We start from the raw sequence: 14,628 nt of genomic DNA, 5'->3' as shown, positions 1-14,628 counted from the left end.
GAGGAGGAGGGAAAGTAGCAAACCCAGGAACTGAAGACAGCATGTGGCTTGTGATTAATCTCATAGTAATGTCTGGGCATGCAAAGAAGTTACTGCCGGAGATACTGAGGCATGAACTTGGTGTGACAGCCACTCCACGGATGCTCTTCCTGTATATGCATGCTTATACAACTGTAAGCACACGAAAATTCAAGGCAGTTTATTCCTCAGTGAAGGATCAGCTACTCCGTGCTTGCTGCAAGATGACAGCACTCATGAGGACAATTACTGCAAAGCTGTTGACACATTTAAGTCCAGCCATAGCTTATTCCATGGTAACTGGTTTGTATACCCACATCTTTAGCACTCAGTGTATGCTTGGGAACACCTGCCTTTTCATACTGTACTTCCAGAAATTCATTTTAAGCTACATTCATACAGGATAAAGAAACAGTGAGAAGAGCTTATAAGTTTTACTCTCATAATAATAGCTCTGGCTCAAAAAATGAAGAGATGTTCACACAGCCTGAAAGTTACAGAGAAAGAGAGAGCAGGACAGCTTCTTGCAGCTCTTCTGCTCCCTCCCCCAGATCAGAAGGACTAGCGTGGGATGTTTTCTTTGGGGTATCTACCATGCTACATGCTTAGCATTCAACTCTCTGTCATCACGGTAAGTACAGTGCAAAGTCCTCTTGTGAAAAGTGCTATAGTGTAGGTTTGAGATACAATTGTGACTCATTTGGAGCCAGAAGGGTTAGCAAGTCAGTAACTTGCATTTGCAGCATGTGTAATGTGTGCGCACCAAAACATCAGGTTCAAAGGACGCTTTAAAGTCTACCTCTGTCAGGTGAAATACTGGCCCCAAAGGAGTCCTCTAGGAAACTCCCATTAATCTCATTCAGGGCTAGAATATCACCAATATGGAGAATGCATGTATCTTTAGAGAGACCAAGATAGCTCTTTCAAAGAGAATTTCTTTGCAGATCCTTTCATGAAAGCTCGCACTCCCATCCCAAACTCCAGCTGCGGTCTTCACACAAACTCCACCAACTTCAGACAAGTTGTGTTAGCCTTACCACTCAAGTCCATTTAGGCCAAGTGAAAGCCATATGCCTCTGAAGGTGTTTAACAGTCCATGCTAATGGTACCAGAAGGCTCTCTAACATGATGTCCACATCCTTCAGGGGTACAGTTTGAAAGCAGATGTCCGGCAAACACTGTGACTGACCAGCGTTTTAGTCACAGGTAGCAGACAGATGTACAGCCAGGGACTTGCACAGTACAAGTGTGTGCTATGCTGCCAGTAGGGTCTGTTAAATTGATTTTCGAAGAGCCAGTTGACAAAATGGAGTCCAGTAGATTCAGTGTTTCTAGAAGAATAAAGTTAGGTGTTTCCATTTTCCTTCCTACCCCTCCCCTCCCCCTTGCTCTGAACTCGTCCCCCATGTGTCACATTCAGAGTGTCAGCATTTAGGCCTTCTGTTTTCATGGACTCTTCTGGGAGAGTTTAATAGTGACTGTTTTCACTTCGGTGTATTCTGCCAAAGCATATTCACCGCTGGAAAAGAAGAGGGAGGAGAGAAAGGGACAAACAATTGTAGCATGTTAACGTGTACTTCCCTAAGAGAAGAGATTTCTACACAAGTGCATATTAGCCACTGATCGACAGCTGCTGTAGTCAACATCAGGCCAGTAAAACCAGATCTGAACTAACTTACACCAGCTATCAATTTGGCCCACCACTTCGAATAATCACTAAGTACATGCACGTAAGTACACACAACTACACCATGTTCTAAAAGAAACATGGAATGCTTCTGGCCACAGTAACCCACAAGATGCCACCTTGTGACTCTCTGCCTAGTGAAAACTGAGTTCTGTTGTGAGAACCCACCAAAGAAACATCCACGTAAACATAGTTATCAGTGTTTAGACAGTAATTAAAGTTACTTTTTTCACTGAAAGTAAGCTTCTATCTACTAGATATCATATAATCAAGAGGGCGCAGTTGCTGTAGAAATGCATACTGATGACAGACCCCACCACTGCATTATGTCTTGGTTGATGGAAACTCTACTCCCATGCCTTGCCCAAGGGATAAACCCCTGACATCCTTAAATTAGGCAGGCAGACAGGCAAAGTAAGCCACAAGGTCTCAATATGTGTATTCCATTTGAGGATTCATTCATTTGCTGTGCTTAGCAAGTGAGGCATCTGAATGTCTCAAGAGAAGGAAATGCACCAGAACAGCTACTGGAAATCGTTCCTGGCAATAAATCTGGCTTAAGAAAAGGTGCGTTAGATTCCTTTGAAAATTCTTCTGAATGGTGTAACAAAACCTGCCTCCCTCCTACACAAGAAGAAAATTAAGATTTAAGTCAATCGAGCAGCTCTACTTCTAACTTATAGGGTGCCTTGGTTTAAAAATTGCTGGGTTAGTAGAGCTGGAATATCTGGTAGCCATGCTGCAACAGGTCAGGCTGGGGAAGAGTGACAGAGGGTCCTTCTGTAATTTAGTAGCAAGCTTGGAAGATGGGAGGTAGAATGATTTTGGGGATCATTCCTTATTGTTCTAGCTCCAACATTAGAAAGTCAGAGATGGAAGAGGTCCAACTAGGAGCAATGATACAGCAGTCAAGGGAGACCCAGATACAACTGTATAAAGATGGAGGTGGTTTGGGGTGGATACCAGTGTCCCCAGCCAAGGTGCCATATTTCTCCGTTGATCTAAAGATTTAAGTAGTAAGGAAAAATGCTTGCAAGTGGAATTGTCTGAACTGGTTATTAAGAGCTCATAAAGCAGATGAAGGTACTCCTAAAGGCATCGCTCATGTTCTCACATCTGTGCTTTACATCCGCGCTGTACTCTTAGCACTTCCTTGTGGAGCATACTGCAAGCTTGATAGTTTAAAAGTAAATTAAACAATATTTTCACTGAATCAGAATTGTTATTGCATTCACCATCCACATATAAACAAAATACTGAGCAAAACTTACAGTTCTCTGCCATTGCCTGACATTTTAAAGCCACCAAAAGGAGCCTGTGCATAGAGCGCATTGTAACAGTTGATCCTATAATAAAAACATCAATTGTAAAAAGACAATTCAGTACCAAGGAGAAGCAAGATGATGACAACAACAACAATACAAAAAAGGCTGAAATCTCTCAGTTTTCTCTTTATACAGTTCATTCACTTGAGAAATCAGATTTTAGAAATAAAATCTTATTTTGCTACAGAAACAGAAAACATTTCAGTAGTACTCAGTCTGACCTACATCTCACTTCATAGTCTCTAATGGCTAAGACATTCATGCTTGAGCTGGAATTTATGCTGTGTTCAGAGCCATACTTAAAAAAATAGTCCAACCTATTCCCTAGTTTAGAGAAGCACATTCTGAAATGAACATGTTTACTGAGAAAGCTGTCTAAACGCTCACAAGCAGGCCCCACCATCCACTTCCAGGTACAGAAAGAAGTTGGACTGCATTAGGCAAAAGTGTCACTAGCCCCATTTCTATAGACACTGGGTAGGAAAAGCTAATGCAGATACTTCCTCAGCATCTCAGTAAGAGCAAATGACTGAAGAGAGACAGGTATGACTTGGTGCTGTAGGACTGCACCTTCGTGTATGTACAGCACAAGTATCCTTCAAAGCCCAACATCCCATTTTTATGTCAATATTACTCAGAGGCTGATTCTTCTGGCGCCAGCTCTTGAAATCAGTCCTCTGTATGCATCAAAATCAGACATCAGATCAAATTCTTATCTTGAGTGGGGAAAAAAAAAAAAAAAAAAAAAAATCAGGATTCCATCTTTAAAATGATTCTAATATAAAATAAGAAATTTTGTAAGCAAAAATAGCTGCTTATCTTTCTGACAGTGGTGTGATGCCATCTACTGCCCATACTCATTTGTGCACCTAAGACTCCATCTGATGCTACCTAAAGATTGTAAGAATTGCTTTTTTCTACATACAGGATTTTGAAAGGCATCATGTCTGGTGGAACTTACTACAACCCCTACATTTTCAGTGTTTTCCAGACGAAGAACTACATCGACTGAACAAACAAAGAGTCCATTTCTTGCCAGACTGTCTGTTCCTCACCACCTTGTTTTGATGAATGGATGTTGCTTCTGAGCAGAATATCAAGAATTAAGTAGAGTACTAATGCATCTCACCTCCAGCACTTACACATGATTCCAAATCATACATCCCTCACCCCTCCCAGGAAACAAAATCCCAGCCCACACTCTGGTCCCACACTGCTTACCAGACAGTTCCCGATTGCAATGCAGAAGCTAGTGTTAATGCTCTGTCCAGATTCTTTGTGAACACTGCAGCCGTGAGTCCATACTCGGTGCTGTTGGCTCTTCTTATGACCTCTTCTATACTCTTGAACTTCATAATTGGCTGAACTGGCCCAAAAATCTGCACATATCAATTAAGCATTAGTAACGGAAAGCCTTTGCTAATCATGGTAATTTTGAAGTAATTGGAATCAGATGCTTTGTTTGGATACTATATTTAAAATGTTTATCCTAGCCTTCTAGAAGTCACTGATAGAGTCTCTTAAAAACTACTAATTAAACTGACTTCAAAGGAGTACAGTGATGTGCTGTGGTAGTTAATATATGCTAAGATCCAACAACTAACGGATTGTCTATGACAATCAAAATAAGCAGAGTTAGATCTGGACAAGTTTCAAATGATTCATCCTTACTCCATTTACAACTCTCCTTTTGAACTCAGAAGTTGAGTATGCTCAAGAAGTAATTAATATATTTCAAAAATTGCAAGTTTTCTTCATTGCTTTTAACTCTAATTTTGTCATTGTACAGTTTATTTGCATGCGGTGCGTTTACCATGTATGTGTTTGACCCAAACTTGGCTTCCCAGGTTGCCAGCATAATGGCAGCCGGGATACACAATACTTCCCAACTTCGGGGATGAAGTCTGTCATCAGGTACAATCTCGAAGGTGGGGCCCTTTTCTGGCCCACACGGTCTTGCAGTACAATAATCCCCCACCGTCTCATGTGTGCCACCTTGAGGGCCGGGCTAATCAGTTTGTGGGGCCTTTAGGCTCGTACAAGTGACTCTAAATGTCTTCGTTTTGGGAGATCCAGGTACTTAACTGGAGCCTTGATCCTAGGCAAAGGATGAAAGTGCATTTACAACTAAACTGCAAATGAATGAAACTGGATAAGCTTCACGAATCGTGACTTGGGATTTGGAGTCAGTTCATTAAAAAAAGGCCTGTCATGGGAATTTCAGCTCTTATTCCCTCTATTTTTAGAATGTAACTCATGCCTAGACTGGCTGATATCTTTCCCAGGTTCCTTAGAGATTCTGTGGCAGATCTGAGACATCTAAACATTTTGCCAGGAGTGAACAGTAAGCAGCTCCATAAAAAGCACTAGGCTAAACTATAAAATACAAGTGCCAGTTAGACTTTGGCAACTACTTAGTTTCCATTGGGGAACATGATGAAAAGTAGATTAACTTCTATTTCAAAGGAATATCACAGGATCTAATCACATGCAGCTTGTTCAATTTTTCTGCATATGAATAATGAAAGCCAGAGTATTAGATCCGCGCTTTGCTGGCTTCAACCATGTTTTCCTATAGGAAAAAAATGGTAAGCCTTAGGGGATTGCACCATGAGAACTGACCCTGGGATTACTTCAGATGCTAAGGCTACTTGAGAGAAGTTCTTTAGTGGCAGTATAGCAGGGCCATTCCTTTCCTCCTCATCAGCTTCACGTCCCAGAGTTCTTGTCCCACCTTTCTGCAATAAAGCAACTCCTTTTTTACAAAGTAGAGGAGCATGAACACACATTTTACTGTCCTTTGTCACTTTGAATCAGCATGTACCACAGCTGAGCAATTTCACGTCCACTCAGTAGGAGGTGTGTAAGAGCACACAGAATGCACAACCATCCATCTGCGTAGAGTGGGAGAGCTTAACCCTGTCTTCAGAAAACTTTCAAACTTCAGGGCAAAGAATACGTAGAATTGCTGCAGCCTGCCACAGTTTCAGTTATTTTTGTTCAGTTATTTATATTTAAAAATCAAGGATTAAACCAGACACCCCTCCATCACCACTATTTCTTATTCAGAAGCAGCATTTATAGCAGCTGCACCTGAATAAGGCATGTGCTTGTATTTTGCATTACATCAAGTTCTCCTGAAATGAGACCCAAAAGCTTTGGGGTAGTATTATCTACTATGTTTTTATCACGGTTTATTATTGACCAGTGAGTACACTCACAGGGCCACTTCCCTTCTGCAAAAAGCAGCAAGTCATTAGAAGGGCCTGGCAGCCAGACACCTATTAATTGCACAAAAATTGCAGCTAAAACATTTTGACCTTTTTTTTTGCCTGTTCTGCTCTCCCCCTTCTCCTCTCACAATTCCCTCCCCCCCCCATGCACATACAGTCCAAATTGAAGCTCACCTCGCAGATACTTCATTAGTAGAATGGATTTCAGCATTAGGCAGTTGTTAAAACACTGAAATAAGCGAAACTTCTATTCTCCTCTCAAGTTTTCACTTCAAACCACAACCATACCTCTTTTCTTTCTCATTTACAGTAGTAAATGCATATAAAGGTTTAGGTTACTTGTACTGTACCTCTTCTTTGGCGATACGCATGTTGTCAGTGACCTCTGAAAACACAGTGGGTTTTATAAACAGGCCTCTGTCTTCAATGGCAAGTCCCCCACACTCCAGCTTAGCCCCTTCTTTCTTCCCACTTTCTATCAGCTCCAGGATTTTATCAAACTGTTTTTGGTCAATCTGTGAGACACAAAAGGAAAAGAAACAGACAGTAGTGCCTTTATTATCACTGTTCCAGAGACTGGAGTCGTGGTATGTGGCCCCGGGGTACGTTTGCAGGGCACAGCCAAACCGGGTAAGTTTACATGTCATTCTATGGTACGGCACTCAGGCAATATGCAGGCTGAAAGACAGGACGTAGGCATAGCCCTGAGCCACAGGAAACAGAAGGTGAAGTAACATGTGAGAGTTTAATTTAATAGTTTGCTGCCATGTGGAGGGGGTCTCCCCACTTTCCCTTCCTCCGCATCCTGATCATGCACTCCCACGGCTCACCTCACTCCAGCTCTGAGACTTACTGACCTCCATGCACTGATTTAGCTCAGGAGCACCACGAGAACAGCCTGAGATGGGTTTTGCCGGGCTAACAACCTCAGCCCTGTCATGGATGTGACCAGCAACAGAATCAGTGCAAGGGAAGGAGGATCAGGGTGTATGAACTATTAAGTTGACTTTGCTGTGATGTGCAGCTTCACCCGCAGCTGTCTGTCCCCAGCTGGAAGAACCCAGCAAGCTCTGCCTCCAGCTCTTTCCACACACGCACACTATACAAACAGCCTCAGAGATAAGCCCTGTTAGTGGGGTGCCTTCAGAATAATTACTGCACTGAAGCCATACTTTTAAAATCAGAATCACCTTTCAGGGATTGTAGAGACTAGTACCACCCCAGCATTTTTTGGTTCTCTGGACTGGAAGCCATACCCTCACTTTTAACTACCAACCTTGTCTAACTCCTCCCCACTCATAAATATGCAGTAATCTCAAATAGTAAGTACTGTTGTGTCACTAGCCTTTAAACCAGGGGTTTCAGTAGAGGTGGGGAAAGGCCAGTCCAGTTATAGACACTGAAGTCCCACAGCTGTGCAGCCCTGCACCAAGGCTTGGAGGAGACATCACGTGCTCCACAAGCACAGTGGGTCATGTGCTGGGAAGAGGTGCAGAAGTCCACAGCACTTCTGATCAGTACTGGTCCTTCTTTTGTGCTCCACATACAACACTGTACTGCAGGTATTGTCAGGTTACAAACAAAAACCAAGATGTGGCTATTAGCATGATACATAATTAAGTGATGGAACACCTAATCACAGCATGCTGCAGATGGTAAAAGGCTTATGGCGATGGTTAAAAAAAGTAAAACTAACAAAAACCTCGACAAATTCATGGAGGTGATTAAATAAAAGACTCCACCCACTGGTTCAAGGTGCCCTAGTAGCCTGGGAGGTTATTCTGAATGCCAGGTATCTCCAGATGCTTGTACTGGTCCAATAGGCATCTGTTTTTATTTCAGCAGGGCCAGTTGCCAGTTGGGACTGTTTACATGGAGTGTTCCACATTCGACTCCTCCAGATTACAGACTATATCCTGTCCCCAGTTAATCCTGGCCACACGCAATCCAAGTTTTCATGCTTTTAAACAAATATCAAAGCTTCAGGAGGGTGTCCTTGGGGTACTTCTGGTACACAGTGAAAACAGAGAACAGCACATCTCCTGCCACACAGATGTGCGTATCCCATGAACTGTGGACAGCTTGTACTAAGTGCTCCTGTTCTCTCATGTGTTAAGATGCTACCCAAGGAAACACTTGATACATGCTACTGCTCAAGGAAACGTGTGCCCTCATGCAGGATACGGAGTGTCACATAGTAAGTTTGGCAGGTGTCATACATATTGTCTATTTGTCTGGTTGCTTAGTTGCCAAATGTAAATAATTTGAAAATATCTGCAAGTGCTTTCCATCCTGGCATGTCTGTGATCCAGACCAATCCAGTTTATCCACTTCACATCACAGAAAACAAAACAAGGATATTTATACAGCTGTAACTTGTTGCAAGGCAAACTATAGTTAGATGAAAAGACACTGGGGAAAGAAAACATTTGTAAAAATGACATGCAAGGGTGGAACTGTTTGTCGTTGTAACTAGAGCTTGCAAGGCTTGTTTAAATTCTGTCCCGTACTCCACTATTATTTATGGTTCAAGCATTGACTTCTATTAAAAACACATGATCCGCTAGAGCGAATTCTACTATTTGTCCATCTAATTCAAGAGAGGAAGGTTTCTAATGATCACTGCAAGGCTGAAAATCTGACAACCCCCAAATCTTCATATCTTAATTCATTAAAGTCAAGGAGCAGTTTTTCCTCTTCCAAACCTAGCATTTGTAATCTTACAGAATAACCCCACAACTGTGTCCAACTGACTGTTGAACGCTTTAATCCTAAAGTACTCAAATGTCTACACTCTAAGGAAAATATTCACTGTCTTAAAAACCAAACAATAGGTTTTGGGCTGAAAAACTTCTGGCTAGCAAGTGATATGAGGCAGCCTTAGTGCTTATTTCCTTCCTGTAGACCAGGCCTTATAGTCCACAAATCCCCATATTTGGGGTTCTACAGTATCAGAACTAGTATAGTTCTGTTCTAGTCTAATCCCTGTTCTAGGCCACCAGGACGTTAGTCTCATCTAATGCAGTCTGCTCTTCACAATTGTATAACGCACTGGTTAACCAGTTTGCCATCTGTGCAGATTTACTTTATTACTTCCTATGATACAGCTCACATGAATCCAAAGTTAAAAAATGCCCTTGGTCTGCATTTGAGGTTGGCACTCTACTCAAACAGTCCTGATCAACCCTCAGGTTTCTTGTGGTGTCCTTTGAATTCCAGCCAGCCAACATAGTCAGATACATGTGAGTTTTGGAGAAGTCTCATCAGAAGCATGCCTCATTTCTGTTTAAATTTAATACTGTTTAAATTTGACCTAATTTTGATCAGAGCAGTGCAGTTTGTATCAGCATAACCCAATACTGAGCTGACACAGACTTTTCCCCACACTCATGCTGCAACCATCCGTGCCAGTGCACAGTAATCCACATCAGGGAACTGACCTGAGTAAAACTTTTCTTCCTCACTTCCAAAAAGACTGGATTAGACCTGAATCAGCCGGTTCCCCAGTCTAGTTTGCAAGTGCAGTGCAATATAGGAGCAAACAGCTGCAGACAGACCCACTTTTCCAGGACTAGCTTCCATCAAGCTTTTATGGAACAGTATTGCCTGTTACTCCATGCTGCCCTGCACCAGGTTGCCTCAGTAGTGACTTAGAGCACTATGCTCAGCCATGGTGTGGTTTGGTTTCACCAAACACTAGCTCAAAGTCTGGACTGCAGAAGCTCTCCTATTTTAGGCTTTCTGAACTCCCTGGAAGTTGTAGCCAGACAACAGGACCTGCAAGCACTTGGAGTCCGATGTAGGACCAAAAAGATCATGGGATATCACCACTGTCAGCCTAAAGGCTGGCTCCATCTCCTTCCCACTGTTGGCTTCTGAGCCAGAGATCACCCCAGAATGGGGCCTATACAGCAGCATGCGGCCATTTTCATAATACTGTTGTGTATGTTCACCCTGACCCACACAGAAGGAGAATGAAAGCAACGACCTGGATCTGAAGCAACTGAGGCCTGGCGGGGGGAGATGAAGAATAGGAGGAGGAAAGATTATTTTTCCTGGTGATTCTTCCCTTACCCATCAGTTCAAGATAAAAAAAACCCTCACAGCAGAACAGGTTAATTTGGGAACAGGGGAAAAATTTGATCTGGAAGCTTCACATTTGAACAGTAACTTGTGGGGAGGTGTGAATCTTTGCTACTTTTGGAGGTATTTTAAGCCCTTGTGACACTGCATCATTTCTCTCTTCTGCTTGAGCTTCTGTGTGCTGCATCTTAGAGCATAGGCTCCGGTGAGCGAGCAACCATAGCTGCAGAGGAAGTAGTTCTTCCTTTGCACTGGCAGCCACATGAAAGCTTTGGGATTAACAGTTTCCTCCCACTCTCTCAACACCTTCCCATCTTGGGTTTGACAGTTGCATGCAGAGAAGTTCAGGTGTGTGTGGGGGTGTGCTGTCTCTCCTAGCTACAAGTGTAACAGGTAAGCCAGAACAGGGGAAGAGGACAGATGGATCATTTTTAAAATCTGACCAGACACTGCTATTCCAACTTACTGTTACCCTTAGTTATAGCTCTGTATGCAGACTCTCCCTTAAGCCATTGGGAAGTGTTCTGACAGCCTAGCAAGAGCTGGGAGCATGGATGAACTAAAATAAGCAGCCCAATTCTACATGTTCTGTTCACTGCAGAGTGTTTTGCCATTTAAAACCTCACAACGACTTCCCTATGATTTCAGGGGCTGTCCTCATGAAATCAATGGTCTTTGTCAGAGCAGTCAGGTGAACATGGTCCTGACTGGACTAACTATAAATGCAGCTCACTTACTGCTCCTCCTGGATAAGGTTTAGGATGACATTATATTAAAACAAACAAACCTGAAAAGCTGACAGACCTTAACAGATGGTAAGAGCAGACCCTGAAATGGTTTGAGGGTCAGGTAATCCCTGCTGAAGCAAGTTCCAGCATGGGATTATTTTCCTAAGACTGCTGAGCAGTTTGAAATCTCTTTCTAGGCAAGTTACAGGGATAGATGGAGCCCCAGCATGAAGAAGGGATGTACATCATCTTATTCCCCATGTATGAGGACATGCAATATAAGGTTTTGCCATGCATGGATCATGTGTAAATGCGCCTAGATCCAGATAAGGGGAGGCAGATGTCCTCACAGTTATTCATTCTCTGAGGGATACAATATAGCATCAAGGAAGAAAAATAGTATAGTACTGAGAACAGGAGGCCTAGGTTATAGATTTTTGGGACTCTCCCTTTAATTTTGGTAGCAAACAGTGGCCCTGTTAGAAGATCCGACCTAAGGATCATCTTCCTCCAGAGCTCTCCACCACAGCTCAGATTGCTTCAGAAGGAAAAAATAAGAGGAAGGCTCTAGAAGCATTGAGGAGGCTGGTCATGACAGCAGCTTGGCGTGGCTCTTCCTTCTAATTCAGCTGAAACTTCTTCAAAGGATCAGAAAGGGGGCAAAGGAGGAGAGGGAAAGTGAGGACTCAGTAGTCCCTGGGCTCTAACTACTTGTCATCACCAACACAGCCAAGTGGCTGAATGGTCATTTCTGCAGCTTCACTCTTCTGTGCATTGCTATTGCTCGCTGCAACATGCTTTGTATTACTGCACCAGGGAGACGGCTTCCATAAAGCTGGATAAGAAGTGAATTAAATACATTTGTGTTTAAAAAAAATTACAACATAACATTTCAACAGTTGTGATTAATTGGTATTTAAAATAGAGAGAAAAATACAGCCATGATACATTACTCACCCCTTGGTGCTTCTGCTGGGACCATATTTGCAAGGATAATATTTACACAAGGAAAAGTAAACAAAAACACAACCAAAAACCAAACAACAACTGTTCTCAGGCACATAGTTACCTGGGGCCCTTGTTCAGTTCTGGCATCAAAGGGGTCTCCAACGAGTCGCTTCTTGGCATACTCCACACTGCGCTTGACAAACTCCGGATATATCTGCTCCTCCACAAACACTCGTGAGGCAGCCGTGCAGCACTGCCCTTGATTGAAGAACACGCCTTGATGGGCACATTCCACTGCCAAGTCCACTGCAACATGGCCCAGGAGGGAAAAGTGTTACCACATGCACAATTTCAGCCTTCCAGTGTTTCCAGACTTGTTTTTTCCTTTCTCTCTTGAAAACCTCCTTAAAACATGCTGACAATGGTCCACACCCATTGAAGGCACTCACAAGACCTCATACTGCCTCCAAACCAGATCTTTTACTATTTCCACCCCCCTTCCTGCCTTTTGTCTCAAGGTCTAGTCTGCCATAGCCCCTGATACTTTCTTCCACAAGGACTGACTGAGGGCAGCAACCAGGTTTACTCGCTGTGGGAATTCAGACGTGGATTCCTAGATTCCATGCATTGGCACTACTTTCTGTTGTACAGCCAGCTCAGACCAGGTCCTTGCAATGCTCACTGTTAGCAGATGGCACAAAAACCTCTGGCTTTCAACCTCTGCTGTGCTGTGCAGGAGAATGGAGAGTATTTTCTTCAAGTCAAATAGCATTTTCCAACCACTTTCATGGTCACGGGTTACACATATAGCACTACTCACTAATGCAACGAAGTCACAACAGAACACGCCAAGCAAGTCCTGCAGAGCCCCAGGATAGAGGTGAAGACTGGATTAGATTAGGTCCTACAAAACTCTTCTGTCATAGGAATGCCTGCAGAGGGGCTGCATTTTAGAAAGCTGCTTTTCCTATTGCTTCACTCAGGCTCTGCAGTACCGCCAAACAAAACCAAGGCACTACAACAGTAGAAACGCACAAATACAAGATTTATCTTCAACTGCAGCCATCCCCAGGGAAGGCAACAGTATAATGACCTGCTTGCTTGCCATAGGAATAGTCCCTGTGCTAGGCAAAAGCTCCAGCAAAGCAGAACCACGTCCTGCTCTTGGACAGGGGTCTCCTCCAGCCTTTGGGGTGGATGTAACAACAAACACCAGCCCTGCTAGCTGCCAAAGGACAGCAGAGGCACATAAAGCACCAGACACATAGTGTCTTACAGCAAATAAACACAGCAGCCAATACTTACAGTCTGCATCTGCACACACAATGCAAGGGTTTTTCCCTCCAAGCTCTAATGTCACCCTTTTGAGGTTGCTTTTAGAAGCAGCTTCCTTGATCAGTTTTCCAACCTGCAGCATTGAGACACAAAGAGGACACGAGCTGTTACCCCTGAAAGTCTTAACTTAGTGTGCCAAATGTGATGCTAACAAGGGTAGAAGAGCCTGGTGGGTGACTGAAGCAGGTAGAAGTCAGGGATTGTACTCTTAAATGGCTTGAGTTTCCTACTTCTGTGATGTGTTGATTCAAAACCAGCTAGAGAATTAATGTTTGGTTTAGGCAGATTTGAAAGGGCAGGCTATGTGTGAGAGCTACAGGAACTGTATCCTGAAGTTATCTGCAACCCAGAGCTGCAGAACAAGGCATTTCCGACCCCATGCAAGCTAGTGAGCAACCCTGTCAATCTATGGGGCTCCAAGGTTTACAAGTTTTACTTTTAAAAATTGGGAATTCAACTTCTTAGAGTAGATCTTGCCAAGGCAATGATAAGAACTCACTGTTCCTCTCTGTTACCACTCCCATACCAGAAAGCCCTGTAGAGATTTTGACATTTAGGAGAAAACTACTTCTAACAGTTTAGGCTGAGGTGCTCCACACAGAAAAGTAGCTGAGACATATTCCTTCCAAGGCAATACCTGAGGATGTCAACAGACAAACTCCATCTAGCTCTGCTGTGGCACTTTTTGGCCAGGAATCTGCTCTGACCATCTGGTGAAATTTATCTGGCCACCCTCTCCTGAAGGGAAGGATTTACTCTGCTTCCAGAATTTAATCAAAGTAATACCAAACTAAGGGGCTCCTCCCCCACACAGAAAAACTATTTCATGTTAAAAGTTTCCCCCAAATTTTGACTATGCTGTTTTTTTTTTTGTTTGTTTGTTTGTTTTTATACTGGTAACACCAAAACAGCGATTTCTCTTCTTGTTTAAAAAAAATAGAATTCCTCACAAGAGGAACATTAATCAAGCATCAGGATCATTTAGTAATCTAATTGTGTTAGTATGAGTTAAAACTGTTTTGGAGCTTCAATTGTTAGGGTAGGTTATTTCTGTTAAGTGTGACCTTACATTTGAATTTCCTCATTTTGTAACAGGTTTTCTTGTATTTTACCTTTGCACGTGGCAATCTTAACTTCATTTCTGCCTAAAAATATTGTTGCCCTGGAGCGGAGCTGTGAGCAAGGAAAGCATGTGGCAGCTGGCCAGCAGTTACAGGTCTGCATTTCTCATGGTTTGCCTTTGGAACTCAAACCTAGCAGTGCAGATCACG

At 43.0% G+C, this 14,628-nt stretch overlaps 1 protein-coding gene across 1 annotated transcript in view; it reads right to left on the bottom strand.

Moving 5' to 3' along the window:
- Window positions 1-1,406: 1,406 nt before the first annotated feature.
- Window positions 1,407-14,628, bottom strand: part of ALDH1A3 (aldehyde dehydrogenase 1 family member A3) — a 34,606-nt gene continuing 21,384 nt past the window's right edge. The window contains exons 8-13 of the mRNA XM_082488850.1: window positions 13,328-13,430; window positions 12,144-12,328; window positions 6,614-6,778; window positions 4,252-4,409; window positions 2,977-3,051; window positions 1,407-1,537 (exon numbers count right to left, since the gene is read on the bottom strand). Of these exons, the coding sequence (XP_082344976.1) occupies window positions 1,465-1,537; window positions 2,977-3,051; window positions 4,252-4,409; window positions 6,614-6,778; window positions 12,144-12,328; window positions 13,328-13,430 (759 nt within the window). The 3' untranslated portion in view covers window positions 1,407-1,464. The remainder of the gene's footprint in view (window positions 1,538-2,976; window positions 3,052-4,251; window positions 4,410-6,613; window positions 6,779-12,143; window positions 12,329-13,327; window positions 13,431-14,628) is intronic.

The sequence above is a fragment of the Vanellus vanellus genome (genome assembly GCF_965231255.1).
Source record: "Vanellus vanellus genome assembly, chromosome: 11".
Classification (NCBI taxonomy): Eukaryota; Metazoa; Chordata; class Aves; order Charadriiformes; family Charadriidae; genus Vanellus; species Vanellus vanellus.
This window is presented reverse-complemented; position numbering and strand designations above follow the sequence as displayed.